Here is a 14531-nt window from a genome sequence, read left to right as displayed (position 1 = left end):
GTTAATAAAAATTGACCTGACTTATTAATTTATTTCTCTAATAAGATATTTAAAAGTTAATTAATTATTAAAAGAATGTTAAATAATATTAAAGAATAATTAATCTTTTTATATATTATGAACCTTTTAAAAAGAGTTTAATAGGCTCATGATATAAATGTAAGTAGTATATGTTGGGAAAATTTTAAACAAAATTAGAAGAATATTTTTCTATCATCTTCCTTATATTATGTCATTTTAAATAATATTTATTCATTTTAGATATATATTATAATTATTGTATAAAGTTATTTCAATTTTATAAAATGATTTCTTTTTATTATATCTTATTGAATTCACTAAAATTATAAAGAAAAATATATTTAATATCGATAAAAGACAAAACGACATGGATAAAATTGAAAGTTTGACCTACTATAATATAAAATTCAATAAAATAACTAAAAATTTTTCTTTACTAATTCTTAACATAAATGTTTTTAGACAATCATAATATTGAGTTTAATAGAACATTTTTTTTTAAAGAAATATAAAAAAATTTTTACAAATGATTTATTAAAAAGTAAGGATATTTAAAAAAAATAACATTAAAATAACAATATAAAATATTATATTTTTTTGCACTCCTCATTTTTTTTTGTTATAAAAATGAAAAAAAAATAATATGTAAATTTATACATATTTTATTAGGCAAGATATTATTCATGATTATAATAATCAGATCATATTAATAATTTTTTTTTATCAAAATTTATAGCATTGTAATATGTTGCGTTGGATCCAACCATGGCCATGAATTTTCGCAATTATCTTTTTTTGGTGATAAATTGACATTTGAAGTTAAAGGTATTTTTTGTGGACTAAAAATAAATAAATTAGTTTATCATAATATATAAAAATTAATTTTTAATGAAATATTTATCTAAAAATAATTAAAACTATATCTAAGAAAGGATTCTTTTTTTTTTGTTTTGTTTTGATGTTAGTAATAAGCATAAAATTAATTGAAATAGATACCATGCCCTTTTTATAAATTTTTCTTTTACCATTGAATAAAAAGAATTATTATAATTGTATAGGTTGTTATTAGAATTATGAAAAAAGAAATAAGAGATTTATCAATATTATTTTAAAAGAATTTTATGCTTATTATTCATTATAATTTGGTTTAAAATTTTATTTTACTACTTTTAATATTTAAAATTATTTATAAATTTTTTTTTTGAATTAATCTCAAAAAGCTAAATATAGTTTCCGTTTCATTTCTAAAAATGTACTATTAAAAGATTTCTAAATGTATTTTTTATTTTGAAACTAAAAATCTTCTTATCCACCTATATCAATTTTTTCCTATATATTTTTAATATAGATTTAAGAAAGTTAGCCTTTAAAAAAAAATAAAATTAAAATATTACTAAATTAATTAAATTGAAGCTATCTAATACAATATATAAAGTTAGATAAACATAGCAGAAATTATTCATAAATTATAAAGTCTAATTTGTCATTTTGTTTATTTATTTTTGATATACAATTTCACTAGAACTTATCAAAAATGAGAAGAATTATGGATAAATTTTTTTTTATATAAACATTATTTTCAAATTTATTAAATAATAACTAAGAAAATAATATATATTTACTGGAATATTAAATGTATTAGAACCTTTATAATATTTAATATTTTTTTTTATTAAAATATATAAATTGAAATAATTTAAAAAAAAATGATTTAATCATTTATTTTAGAGATAAACAATATAAGCTAAATTTTTCTATCTTATAAATTGTTGGTTAAATAGTTTTTGTAATATTTAATAACAATGCCTTATTTTTAAATAAATAAAAGCTGTATGTAAAAAATATTTAGTAGAATTTATAAATATAAAGTAAAATTAAAAAAAATTTATCAAATTATTTTTTACCCAAAAATTGCGCTTCGTTGATTTATTTGTTTGTTTTTTTACAAATTTGTAAATATAATAATAACAAATCCTAGTTATTTCCTGTAACTTTTATATAATAAAATATTATCCCTTTATATTTACATGTTAATTTAGTTATGGTAAAACCTAATATAATAAATAAATACTTAAGTTACCTGATGTTTGCTTCATTTACTGGTAAAAAGTCTTTAACAGCGTTTTCATCTTTACTATTAGCCTTTATTTTATTGCTATATTTTTCTAAACTATTCTCTTCATCACTTAACAATTTTGTTTTTACATTATCACCTTTATGTGATAATATAGTTGCTTCTTTCCTTAATGATATATCGTATACAAAAGAGTTGCTACTTTCTAATAGTTGTTTAGTTTCTTCTTCCCCTTCATTGTATAAAAATACTAATTTTTTTTCATCGTATGATCCTAGAAAAAAAATATTATTAAATATTTATATATATATTTAAAATTTTTTATTAAAATATTTTATAGTTTAACAAAAAAAAAATTAAAAAAAATGGTTAATTTTTTAAAATTTAATTTGAATTTTTTTTATCCTATCAAATACTACATTATCATATTAATTATTATAAAATCTATTTATTCTTCTAAAATTAGAAATCCAAAACATACAACAGAATGTTATGATGATACCAATAAAACACCACAACATGTTAAAAGATGCGCAATAAATGAGGTATGTTAAAATATAAATATTAAAAATATATATTTTTAAGGTCTGTTATCATCAATATGTTGCATTTAGAGGTGAAAAAATGAGACTTCTTGAATTAGTAGATCGTTTCTGTACACCAGTTTTTCATTGTAATAGTCGTGGATTTGACTCAAAATGTCTAAATGATAAAGAATTGGATCCTGTTATTCAACAAACATTTTATAAAGAAATGCAAATACGTTATCAAATGTCCCGAAGTCAAATTTTATATTCTGAATTTTGCTGTTGTAATACTACAAGATGTAATGGTATTGATGTAATAAAAGCAAGATTAAAATTTAATACAACATTTACCTCAAAATCTTATCAAACGAAAATTAACTTTAATTATATTTTTAAAATATTATTTTTATATATTTTTTTTAACTAATTATTAAACTAGCGCAATATAATTACTTTTATATTTTTAATTACAAAATATTTATATATTATAATTCTTTTTTTAAAAAAAAAAGAGACATTACCATGTAAGCTGCAAAAATTTTGCTTTTTTAATTCTTCTATTAATGACCATAATTCTAATGATAACTGAAATAAAAATTAATTAGTAGAAAAATGAATTGTGGAAAAAAAAACTAATAAAAAAAAGATGGAAAACTTACTTCTTTTAATTTGTTTTTTAATTCAAAATTTTCTTTTTCAATTCTTTCTATTTTTTGTTTATTCGTTTCCACAACATTATTATTTTTTTTTAAAGTATTAATAAATTGTTCAGATTTTTTGTTAGTGACAGATTTTAACATTCCTTTTCTATATACTTTTGTATCTTGATCATTATTATGCCTTGCTAATTCAACAATTTTAGGTACAAAGACAAAGAATAATGTTAATGTTGTGCAAAATATTATAAAAAAACTTGATAAAGCATATGCTTCATCAACTTTTTCTTTTAACAAAACAGCTAATGACACTCCAAGCACACTCATTACAACTATATTATATACTGACATTCCAATATATTTACTGTCATTTAATGCTGGGACATTAACATGCCTTGTTTCCCATGCTAAAAAGCAACCAAGAATCATGAGAAGACCTTTTATACCATAAAGTGATAATTGAAATATAAGACTATTATTACTTTGACAAACTTCTAATTCAGGTACAATTGCTAAATTATTTAAAAGAATTTTTGGTTGATCAATTATTTTAAATGAAAATGGTGATAAAAATGCCCATATTCCAAGGATAACAATATCAATAGCTAAAATACATGCTACAATTAAAAATAATTTATAATCTTTGATTGCTTTTTTATTCCATTGTATATTAGTAAATATTGAATGTACTCTCCAGGTTTTTGAAAACATTGATCCAAAAGCTAATGTAAAACCAATACAAAGAACCCAAACTTTTGCATGACAAAATGGTACTAAATTATCAGAGCTTACCATTCTTGTATCAACACCAAGAAGAATAACAGAAATATAAGCTAATATTGAACCAAAAATTATTAAATTATTCATATTTGGACTAGACATTTTAATAAATCTTTAATAAAATAAATAAATAAATATAAAAATATATATTTTTAACATACCGATGATTACGATAACGTATATTAATAGCAAGAAAGATGAGAGCAATACAAATTCCCACTATAGATATTATATTCATTATCCATATTAATATTTTACTGACATATTGTCTTTCACGTACAACAATAGTAGCATCTTGTGGGACTATCCAATTATATTTTTTAGTAATATTAAGAATATTCAATTTATCATCAATACCATCATAATAACCAAACATATGATAAGATTTATTTAAAAATTGATAAATATTTATTATTCCTAATCTTTCATGATTTTCAAAACCAACTTTTCCTGTTAATCCCTCAAATCGACTTTTATGAAGCGAAGATAAAAATGTATCCCTGTCAAATTCAATTGATGCATCAATTTCATTTTCTAATGTTTTATTTAATGCAAAAACTAAAGTCCATATACCATCATAGGCATATTTAGAATAAATATTATTTTTACATACATTTTTGCATACTTTTTGCAACTCATTTTCTGTTTGTTTTGCAGTTAATCCACTGACTAATTTAGTCTTCTTATCGTATCTATCCATAGCAAATTGAATTGAAAAATGACCATCTAATACTTTAAGAATATGTTCTTTGGTACAATTTGAATCTTCAAAAGTAACATCCCACCATGTTTCATTATGATATCCAGCTAATATCCATACATAATTATTACCATACATCTCTTTTAAATATGCTTCACATAAAATTTTTATGGCTAAATGACGATCAAAATCTCCAATAATTATACGAGCATCACGACTTTTTAATTCATCTAACTCTGAGGAAACTTTTTCTAATTCATCTAAATTTAAACCAGCAGTATATACTACCCGAATTCCATAATTATTTTCTAATTTAGTTGTTAAAGATTCATGAGCCTTAAAAAAAATAAATATATATACATATATAGTATATTTTAAAATTAGGAGAAAAAAAAAATAATTGTATATATTATAACTTACTAATGAAAATCTTGCATCATCAGCTTGTTTAATAGTTCCAACTCTTCTCCAATTATGATGTAAAATCATTTGACATTTTGCAGCAATAACATTTCTATCACCAGGAACCATACGAAAGAATGTTGGGTATAATTCATTGGCATCAGCAGTTGCAAATTTGGAATGTGTTTCAGCATATGATAAATGTAATAAATCCCAATGTCCAGAAGTCATTGCAACAGGTTCATTAACATTAGTACAAACATCACCAAAAACTGCAACAGGTTTTGTATTTCGACTCATAAGATCAAATAATGCTTTCATTCCTAATGATGTTTTACACTAAAATATTAAAATTAAAATAAATAATTATTATAATAATATTACCTCTGTATCTTTAAATATTAAATTAAGGCAATAATCTGGAATGACATTTGGTGTATTGTGCGCATGACGTAATGCCAGTTCAATTGCTGGTTCTATTTGCTTTCTATAATATTGAGGAAGAAAAACACCTAAAGAAAGTGATTCTCTACTATTACTATCATTACTATATCTACATTTTTTGTAATTACTAAAGAAACTAAATGAATATGTGTATATTGAAGATTGAATAATAACAAATAATATAATAAAAAACGTTTCTTTAATGAACATTTTTTTTAAGTAGATGCTAAATTAAAATATTTGTTAAGTTGATTTGCTAATAACACTGGTATAAAAAAAAAACGAGAAGTAAAATATATCGTTGGAGTAGTTTGATTATACGAAAGAAAAAGTTGTTTATCAGTTAATTAATTGATACTCTCTTAAAATTTGAGAAGATTAGTAATAATGTTAATATAAGATTAGCAATGGTTTTTTTTTTTATTTTTTAAAAATAAAAAATTAAATGTATAAAAAAATTTCTTTTTTTTCATTAATTTTCATTCGTTATCATATAAATCATGAAAGTTTATATCAATTTTTGGTTCTTTTTTCCATAATTTTTTTCTATTCAGACAGCTTTTGTCTTGTTGATTGAATTTAAATTCTTCTATAATAAATACATAATCCTTGAGATAGTTAAAAGTAAATATAATCGAAAATTTTTTAGTAAAATCGTCAAATATAATTTTGAAATAATAAGACATTGTTAATAAAAGTCAATAGATATGTTAACAAATTTATAAATAATGTTTGTATGGCGAATGAAGAAACCAAACTTAATATTTTTGTACATATATATATATAAAATTATTGAAAAAAAAAAAAAAATAAATAAAATAGAAACAGTGAATCAAAATAAGCTAAAATGATGTATCGAGAAATTTAAGTGTTAGTATGTTAGTGTACTATATTTTGTACTACTGACAAACGTGAGTGTATAAATATAATAAGTTACGTCAAGGAAGGGTAGATAAAGGAATAGGAATAAACAAAAAATATAAGACATGGTCTCCTAAATGGCCTTATTTTCAAGTTAATATTAGCTCTTAATCTTTTTACAAATTTATGTTTATGAAATTGTATCTATAAACATTATATTTATAAAAGTTTATAGAAAAAAAAAAGACTAAAATTAAATATAAAAATAATATTTATTATAAAAGAATAATATATTGTTTTTTTTTTATATTTATTACACCTGTAACACATTATTAACAAGTAATAAATTATTTTTTTGTTCTAATATTATATATATTTTTAAATCATTTATTATATATTGTAAAATGAAATATTTAAAAGAAAGCTAATGTATTTTTAAAAAAAAAAATTTTGGCAATTATATTTATGAAAGAATATATAACATTTTAGATATATTTTTAAAAAACAATGTCAATTTAAATAGTGATAAAGAATATAGAATTTTTTTTTACAATAATAAAACAAATGAAACATTTAAATGGTGATGCTTTTTTTCCATAAAACTATATAGAATCTTTACCATTTTATTAACTTCAGTAAGAAAGCTACTTAAAATACCATAAAACATTTTTAAATTATAATTTTTTTATTTTTAAATGTAAATTTTTTTAAAAGGAAATATAAAATTTATAAGTTATAGAAAAAATAGTGTTTAGTTTAATCAAATAATAAATTTTGATATAAATACAAAAATTTGTTGCAATTCTAATACTTCATAGAGATAAGATAATATAAACAAAAATGCAATATTAGACATTTAAATGCCAATAAAAGAGATGGATTATTTTTGTTTCTGAAACTTTTTTCTAGTCTTAACCTACTATTAATTTTGAAGATGTTACAAATATGTGACCCTGGAGAATTGTTAGTTAAGAAGAGACAAAAATAAGTTCAAATACAGGAAACTGTCACTATTGAAGAATAAAATTTCAATATTATAGGACTATTTAAAGTTAATTTTTTTTTCCTATCTCAAAAAGATTAGGTGATGAATGAGATATAAAGAAAGAATATATCTTGAAGAATGATGTCATATTTAAAAAAAAATTTATCATATGCCAAAGATAAAAGATATTCAAATATTTGAAATCGTGATAAAGTGTTATTGAAAAAAATAAAATAATATTTTATTTATAAATTATAAGATATATATATTTAATTGAACAATTCTTTTTCTTCATCTTTTAATGTGCCATTAATCTTGAAAAAAAATTAAAATAAATAATAAATTACTTTTAAAAAAAAAATAGTTGTCTAAAGTATATGATAAAAAAAACTACTTAATAAAATGTTTAAATTTTGTTATTATAAATATGTATTCAAAGAATGTTATTTTTTAAATGTAAATTACTGATTTTAAAGTAATTACGTATTTACAATCAACACTTCAAAAGGTTTTAAAATAGAGTCAAACTGTTTTATTCAAACTTTCTTTCTCACTATTGATCTAGAGCAACAGGTATAAAAAGTCCACCATTTATATGAACTATTCACAATTACCTTTTTATATATATATAAATATATCATTTAAAATCAATAACTTTATAAAAATTATATTTACTATAAAATATATTATATTTACTAAAGAATATAATTCTTAGAAATAAAGAAATATAAATATTTTTTACATTAAATTAATTTACATATATATATTTTTTTTTATTTATATTTATATATAAACTTTTATGTATATTTTTTTTTATTATATATTGTTTTAAAATATAAGATAATTTAATCTCATAAAAAAAAGTTTCTAAGTTTAAAATTAAATTTAATATTTATTTTCTTTATCAAATTATTTTTAAAATTAAACAAGTAGATATATTATAATCTTCTTTGTCATATAAAAAAGTTCAATTGTTGAAAATGAAACTTTAATTTATTTAACGAACATAATTTTAAATTGAAATAGTTAGTAATGTAAAAATAAATTTAAGAAAATTTTATCATAATAAAAATGCATTTATTTGCTAATTTAAACAACATCATGTTATAAAATTTTAATACTATACTTAGTTTATATGGTTTCAATTTCCTTCTTAAATTAAATTAATATTTCTTTATTTGTTATAAACTAATCATTTTTAAATTTTATCAAATTATATAATTTTGTTATACTTTATTTATTAATATTTTATACCCGAGACATTTTAATTAAATATATCTTTTTAATATTAATATTTTATTATAATTTATTTTTAAAAATTTTTGGAATGTTAAAAAATAATATATATTTATTAAAAATATTCAATTTTTTAAGTTTTAATACACACATTTTTATTTTATATTACAACGAAAATATTTAAGTAACAAACTGTTAACTTAATTTATCCTCTTTTATTACATATAGTACATTTAATTTAAGTAAAATTTTTTTTTCTCTCTCTCTCTCTCTTTTTAAATCATTTATTTGTCTATGACTAATATTAAAAGAAATTAGTATATAGTCAATGTTATATATATATAAATATATATATATATATATACTTATATATATATAATGTGTTATAGACAAAATATATATTGGCATTAAGTCCAACACGACCTTTCTTTTTATGTATATGCCATTCTTAATATATATGTATGTATAATATATTATAATGTCCTACAACGATATTACATAGAAGAGCCATCATATATATATACCCAAGCATAACCCATCGATTCTAAATATCTGCAATAAGTTGCATTCATTTTTAGACACATTTAACAAATTTTTGAACTAACTTTTTTTCTACTGCATTAAAAAATGTTTACAAACAATACTACATGTAAGTTAAATAAAAAATAAATATAATAATTTTTTTTTAAGCAATTTCTCAAGATTCCCATGATAATCAAAACAATGATGAAAACCCTTTAATGAACAAGGAAACTTGGGGAGAATATCTTCATTGTACTAATGATCAACAAAAATACATTAATTCATTAGAAGGAGGTTCTAATACCTTTGAAGATAGTGAAAAATATCAAAATGATGATGGAAATTATAACTCAGGGTAAGTATATATATTATATTTTTTTTGTTAAAGCACTGAAAACAATTTATACAACAATGAATTCTTTTTTTAATGATATCAGTATTGAATAACTACTATCACAAATAAAAATCTTTTTTAATATTAAAAAAAAAAAAAGATTAGGATTTGGTAATAGTAAAGAAGATTGAATAATATTTTTTTTTATATTATATATATTTCAAAGGGCAAAAATTAATTATTTCAAAGAATGACAGCATTTTTATTATAAAAACAGACGTAGTTTGTTGAAGAATTTTTTTTTTGAATTATTTTGGTCAATTTCAATTTAAATATTTTATATGTAAACAGAGGCATACGGTTCTATCTTGGGTAAATAAATGGCAATGTATATTGTCAATAGCTTTTGAAGTAATTCAAAGCTTTTATACATTATCATATTTATAATGTCAATTTAATGAAGTATAAAGTCAATTTAGAGTATAAAAAGGATTACTAATAAAATCATTTATTTTATATCACCACCATCGGACAAAATAATAATTACAAATTTATGGATAAAATAAATTAATCAAAAAATATAATAGAAATAAGGTTATATATTTTTTTAATTATTATATATTACAGGTTGGGTTACACCAATGATGGTGGTAGTGTTGGTTATAATGATAATAACATTGGAGAAAGAGGTATTTTAATTTTAAAATAAAAAAAAAAACTTTATTTGAAAAAAATATGATAAAGTATATATAGCTTATGTACTGTATATATTATATCAATCATTGTATTTTTTTTTTAACTATTGGTGTTGTAAATGTGTAAGCGTTTTAGTTTATCCTTAAAGAGTGTAATAATTATTCTAAATATGAATAATAAGTATTTAATGTGTACTAAAAGATAAAGCAACATATTAATAACACGGCTTAACTTTTATTAAAAATTTAAATTATATTTAAAAAAAATAACAACTAAGTTATTAAATTTTTTTTTTCTTTTAGATTCAAATTCTGGAAATCAAGATGATGGTGACTATGTCAAAAGTGAAAACAGTAATTCATCTGGAGGAGAAAAATCACAAGGAAATATTTCAAAAGAAAGCGTATTTTTCAGTGGAATTCCAACAAATGTTGATGAAAATTATCTTAAAGAAGTTTTTGGATGTGGAGGACAAATTGCTGTTAGTGAATTTAATGGAAGACCTAAAATTAAGCTTTATATGGATAGAGGATCTTTTAAAGGTGAATGTATGATAACATATACAAATTCTATAACTGCTAAAGAAGTAATAGATAAGTTTAATGGTGCCACATTTCCTGGAACTGAAAATGTCTTGACTGCAAATTTTGCTGTTTTTAAGGATAGAAGTCACGGTGATTCTATGGGAGGACGTGGTGGAAGAGGAATGCGTGGCGGATTTAGAGGAAATCGTGGAAATAGAGGTGGATCAGATCGTGGCAATTTTAATAGAAATGGATATGGTCAAAGACCTAGTCCATATGGTAATCCAAGAGAAGGTCAAAGAGGACGTGGTCGTGGTAGTTTTGTTGATCGCGGTAATTCTCAGGGAACCACAAATCAAGGATCAATGTATGGACAATATTCTGGTGGTGATAATTACCAAGGTAGTCATGGAAGTTATAGTGGACCATATAGAGGAAGAAGAGAAGGTGGTGGTAGTAGAGGAGGTTTCTCTGGTGATCGTAGAGGTGGATATGTTGATAGAGGCAATTTTAGAGGTGGCCGTGGTGGAGCTGCTGGTGGAAGTTATGGATCAGGAAGAGATTCATATAATCAAAGTAGTGGTGGTTATCAAGGATACAATAGTCAAGGAAATAAAAATGGATTTAATAATCGTGGAAGTAGTAGAGGAGGAAGAGGAAATTTCCGTGGCTCATCACAAAATTCAAATAATAGAGGACCTGGAAATTCAGAAATTCGTCCAAATGACTGGGTTTGCCCATGTGGTAATAACAATTTTGCTTTTCGTACTGAATGTAATAAATGTAAAGCCCCAAAACGTAATTGTTACCCTGCTCCAACCAATCAAGGAAGTACTTACCAAACTGATAATAACAAAGGATATAATAATAGTGGATTAAGAGCAAACGATAATAAAGATTCTCAATTTTTTTAATTAGTGAAATTAATAATACTTGCTTAAAAATAATTTTTTTTTGTTTGCAATATTTTTCGCTAAAAAATACTTTCCTTTAATTTTTTGAAAAAAAGGTTTTTTAATCAGTTTAAAATAAAAATGTTTAATTATTAAAATGAAAACAATAATTTTTACCATCTATTTAATAGACTTTTTTTATTATTTATTTATTAATGAAATAAACTTCTATACTGCCATAGAAGTATATGATAAATGACAAAAGGTTCTTTTTTATATTAAACTATTTGCTAAAAATAAAATTCATTTTGAATAAAAAAAAGAGAAATTGTATTAAAAAAGTTAATTTGTTTATGACTTGTGTTTTCTTTTTTTTAAAATTTCATTTTCTTCTTTTAACATAATATTGTGTTTAAGAACAGATTCAAGTTGCTAAAAATAAATTAAAATAAAAATATAGAAAAATATTTAATAACATACAAGTTCTAAATCTTTTATTTTTTCATTTAAAATTTGTATATTATCCGTAGGATTGACAATTTCTTCATTGTTTGGGACTTCATTACTAGTAATCTCTTTAACTATTTTATTTTTTTCATCAAAAATTATTTTTGAAGTTATTTCTCTGAAACTACCAGTTTGTGATAATGCATCAGCATCAGTGCTGTTGTTATCTTCACAATCAGCTTCTATAAAAATAAATTTTGTAAAATTTTTTTATTTTAAAAAAAAAATACCTAAATCAGAAGTTAAATTTTCACGTCTTCTTGTATTTAAAAATGAATGATTTTTAACAGGTATTTGAATAGGACTATGAATTTCAAGAATAACATTTTTACCATCATCTCCACTTGTAGTACCATCAGTACTAATTACAGCTGTATTAACATAAGATCTCCTTTTTTCTCTTAATTTCCTTTTATCACAGGATCTATGGGATCCTCTAACATGTTGATGATAATGATGAACCGGAGCACGTTTATCTCTCCATCGTTTAGGTAAATTTATAGTACTCTCATTTTGAAAAACATCAATGTTAGTTGGAGTAGAAACTGTGGTCATTGGAATAGCAGTTGAAGCACTCATTATTAATAAATACTAAATTAAAAAAAATTAAATAATATAATACTAAATATATAAATATATTATAAAAGTCAAAATGTAACAATAATTTAAATAAAATTAAATATATAATAATCATATTAAATGGGATAAAAGAAAAATGTAAACAAAAATGAATCAACAAATTATGGCTGGACAAAAAAAAAAATAATACTATAAAATTATCTAGTAGAACAGAAATGTTTATAGAAATATTTTCCTGAGACCTTTTAAAAAGATTAATTAAATTTTAAAACATTATTTTTTTTAATTTTACCACGTATTATTTAATAGTAGTCAATTCCTAATTAATATTACAATAAAAATTTTTATATAATAGTTTTTAATTTTTGATGTAAAAAAATAATATAATAGTGTTTTTAGAAACCCAACAAAATAGAATATTTAATTTAACTAATTAATGTTAATTTATAAATATCATCTATTATAATTATTCATAGATTACCACAACTACTATAATAAATAAATAGTATTGTTAATTTTGTGTTCAAATAACAAATATTTATAATTGTTGTTTTAGTATATAAACCCACAAAATTTTATTATTTAAAAAAATGAAATATAATAAAAATTTAAGAAAACCATTTGTTCAATGCATATGCAAAAAAATAATAAAAAATTGATAAAAAAATTGAGTTTATTAAAAAGTACTCTTTTCCTGTATAAATATATAGATATTACAAAATAACATTGTTCGTTGAAATTGTGAATATGTATCGTTTTAACAATATTACTTAGTACTATTAACTTGATTTTGTTAAAAATGTCAGCTGTTATTACAAAATATATATATATATATATATTTATATTTAACAAAGCTAGAAATAATAAAAAAAAATTATGTTTGCGAGTATATATACTGGTTATTTTATTGTTATATTTAAAAATAAGCTTATTTTTTTATTCATATATGGCATAATATTAGATGTTGTTTCAAAATATTATTTAATATGTAGAAAAAAATAAAGAATATACTAAGAAATTTAGAAAAATTAGTTGATATATTAATAAATAACATATTTTGAATTTAAATGTTCTAATTCTTATTCTTTTTTTTTATAAAAAAAAAAACTAAAAAAAATAATATTGATAAAATAAACAACATATGATATTTCACAATATGGGTTGAAAATTTAAAGATAAATTTTATTTAAAATTAACTTAGAGCGGAAAAAAAAATAGTCAATATTTTTAAAGATAATATAAAAGAATATGATAGCAATATAATAGATGATGAATTAAATATTTTTTAATAAAAATATACTTGAGATTTGGAGTACTATGCATAGTAAAGCCATAAAATATAAATTTTAAACGTTATACATTATCGATATTGTTTGTTGTAAAAAAATGTTGTTTAATTTTTATTAATTTAAGCTATCCAAATATGTAATGAAAATAGTTTAAATAATAAAAGAGTGATTCGGATGTTAATGATAAAAACTGTCAAACGGTTTATATAATTGTGTTATGATAAACAAAATCTAAAGTTTTTTTAAAGTAGTTTATCTTGATTATGTCACGTGAAAGTGGACTTTAAACAGTAACATCATTTTAATATAATAACAAATTTAAACAACCATTTTTCCTTTGTAATAACAAAATAAAATGTTAGGAATCAAAGATATTAGAGGAAATACTCATAAGACATTTTATATTTTGTTAAAAAGATAAAATATTAATAAACAAGAATATATAAATATAGCATAGAAAAATATTCAAACTAATATTTAAAAAAAAAAAAAAACTTTTTC

General features: G+C 20.7%; 3 protein-coding genes across 3 annotated transcripts; 1 reads left to right on the top strand and 2 right to left on the bottom strand.

The window, feature by feature from the left end:
• Positions 1-751: 751 nt before the first annotated feature.
• On the bottom strand, positions 752-5814 carry SRAE_X000188700 (Extracellular ligand-binding receptor domain and GPCR, family 3, gamma-aminobutyric acid receptor, type B and GPCR, family 3, gamma-aminobutyric acid receptor, type B1 and GPCR, family 3, C-terminal domain and Periplasmic binding protein-like I domain-containing protein; the record flags this gene model as incomplete). Its single annotated transcript, XM_024654030.1, has 7 exons — positions 752-860; positions 2102-2369; positions 3144-3207; positions 3282-4170; positions 4220-5094; positions 5179-5499; positions 5545-5814. The coding sequence occupies 7 exons, from the start codon at positions 5812-5814 to the stop codon at positions 752-754; spliced, it is 2796 nt and encodes a 931-aa protein (XP_024499357.1).
• A 3499-nt stretch (positions 5815-9313) lies between these two features.
• On the top strand, positions 9314-11676 carry SRAE_X000188600 (RNA recognition motif domain and Zinc finger,RanBP2-type domain and Nucleotide-binding, alpha-beta plait domain-containing protein; the record flags this gene model as incomplete). Its single annotated transcript, XM_024654017.1, has 4 exons — positions 9314-9335; positions 9377-9563; positions 10170-10231; positions 10541-11676. The coding sequence occupies 4 exons, from the start codon at positions 9314-9316 to the stop codon at positions 11674-11676; spliced, it is 1407 nt and encodes a 468-aa protein (XP_024499356.1).
• Positions 11677-12006: 330 nt separating this feature from the next.
• SRAE_X000188500 (Hypothetical protein) lies at positions 12007-12741 on the bottom strand (the record flags this gene model as incomplete). The annotated part of the gene is made up of 3 exons (XM_024654006.1): positions 12007-12087; positions 12136-12344; positions 12393-12741. 3 exons carry the CDS (start codon positions 12739-12741, stop codon positions 12007-12009), a joined length of 639 nt encoding a protein of 212 aa, XP_024499355.1.
• Positions 12742-14531: the final 1790 nt, after the last annotated feature.

The sequence above is a fragment of the Strongyloides ratti genome, scaffold srae_chrx_scaffold0000003, assembly GCF_001040885.1.
Source record: "Strongyloides ratti genome assembly S_ratti_ED321, scaffold srae_chrx_scaffold0000003".
Classification (NCBI taxonomy): Eukaryota; Metazoa; Nematoda; class Chromadorea; order Rhabditida; family Strongyloididae; genus Strongyloides; species Strongyloides ratti.
The sequence above is the reverse complement of the archived record's forward strand: the minus strand, read 5'-3'. Positions and strand labels throughout refer to the sequence as shown.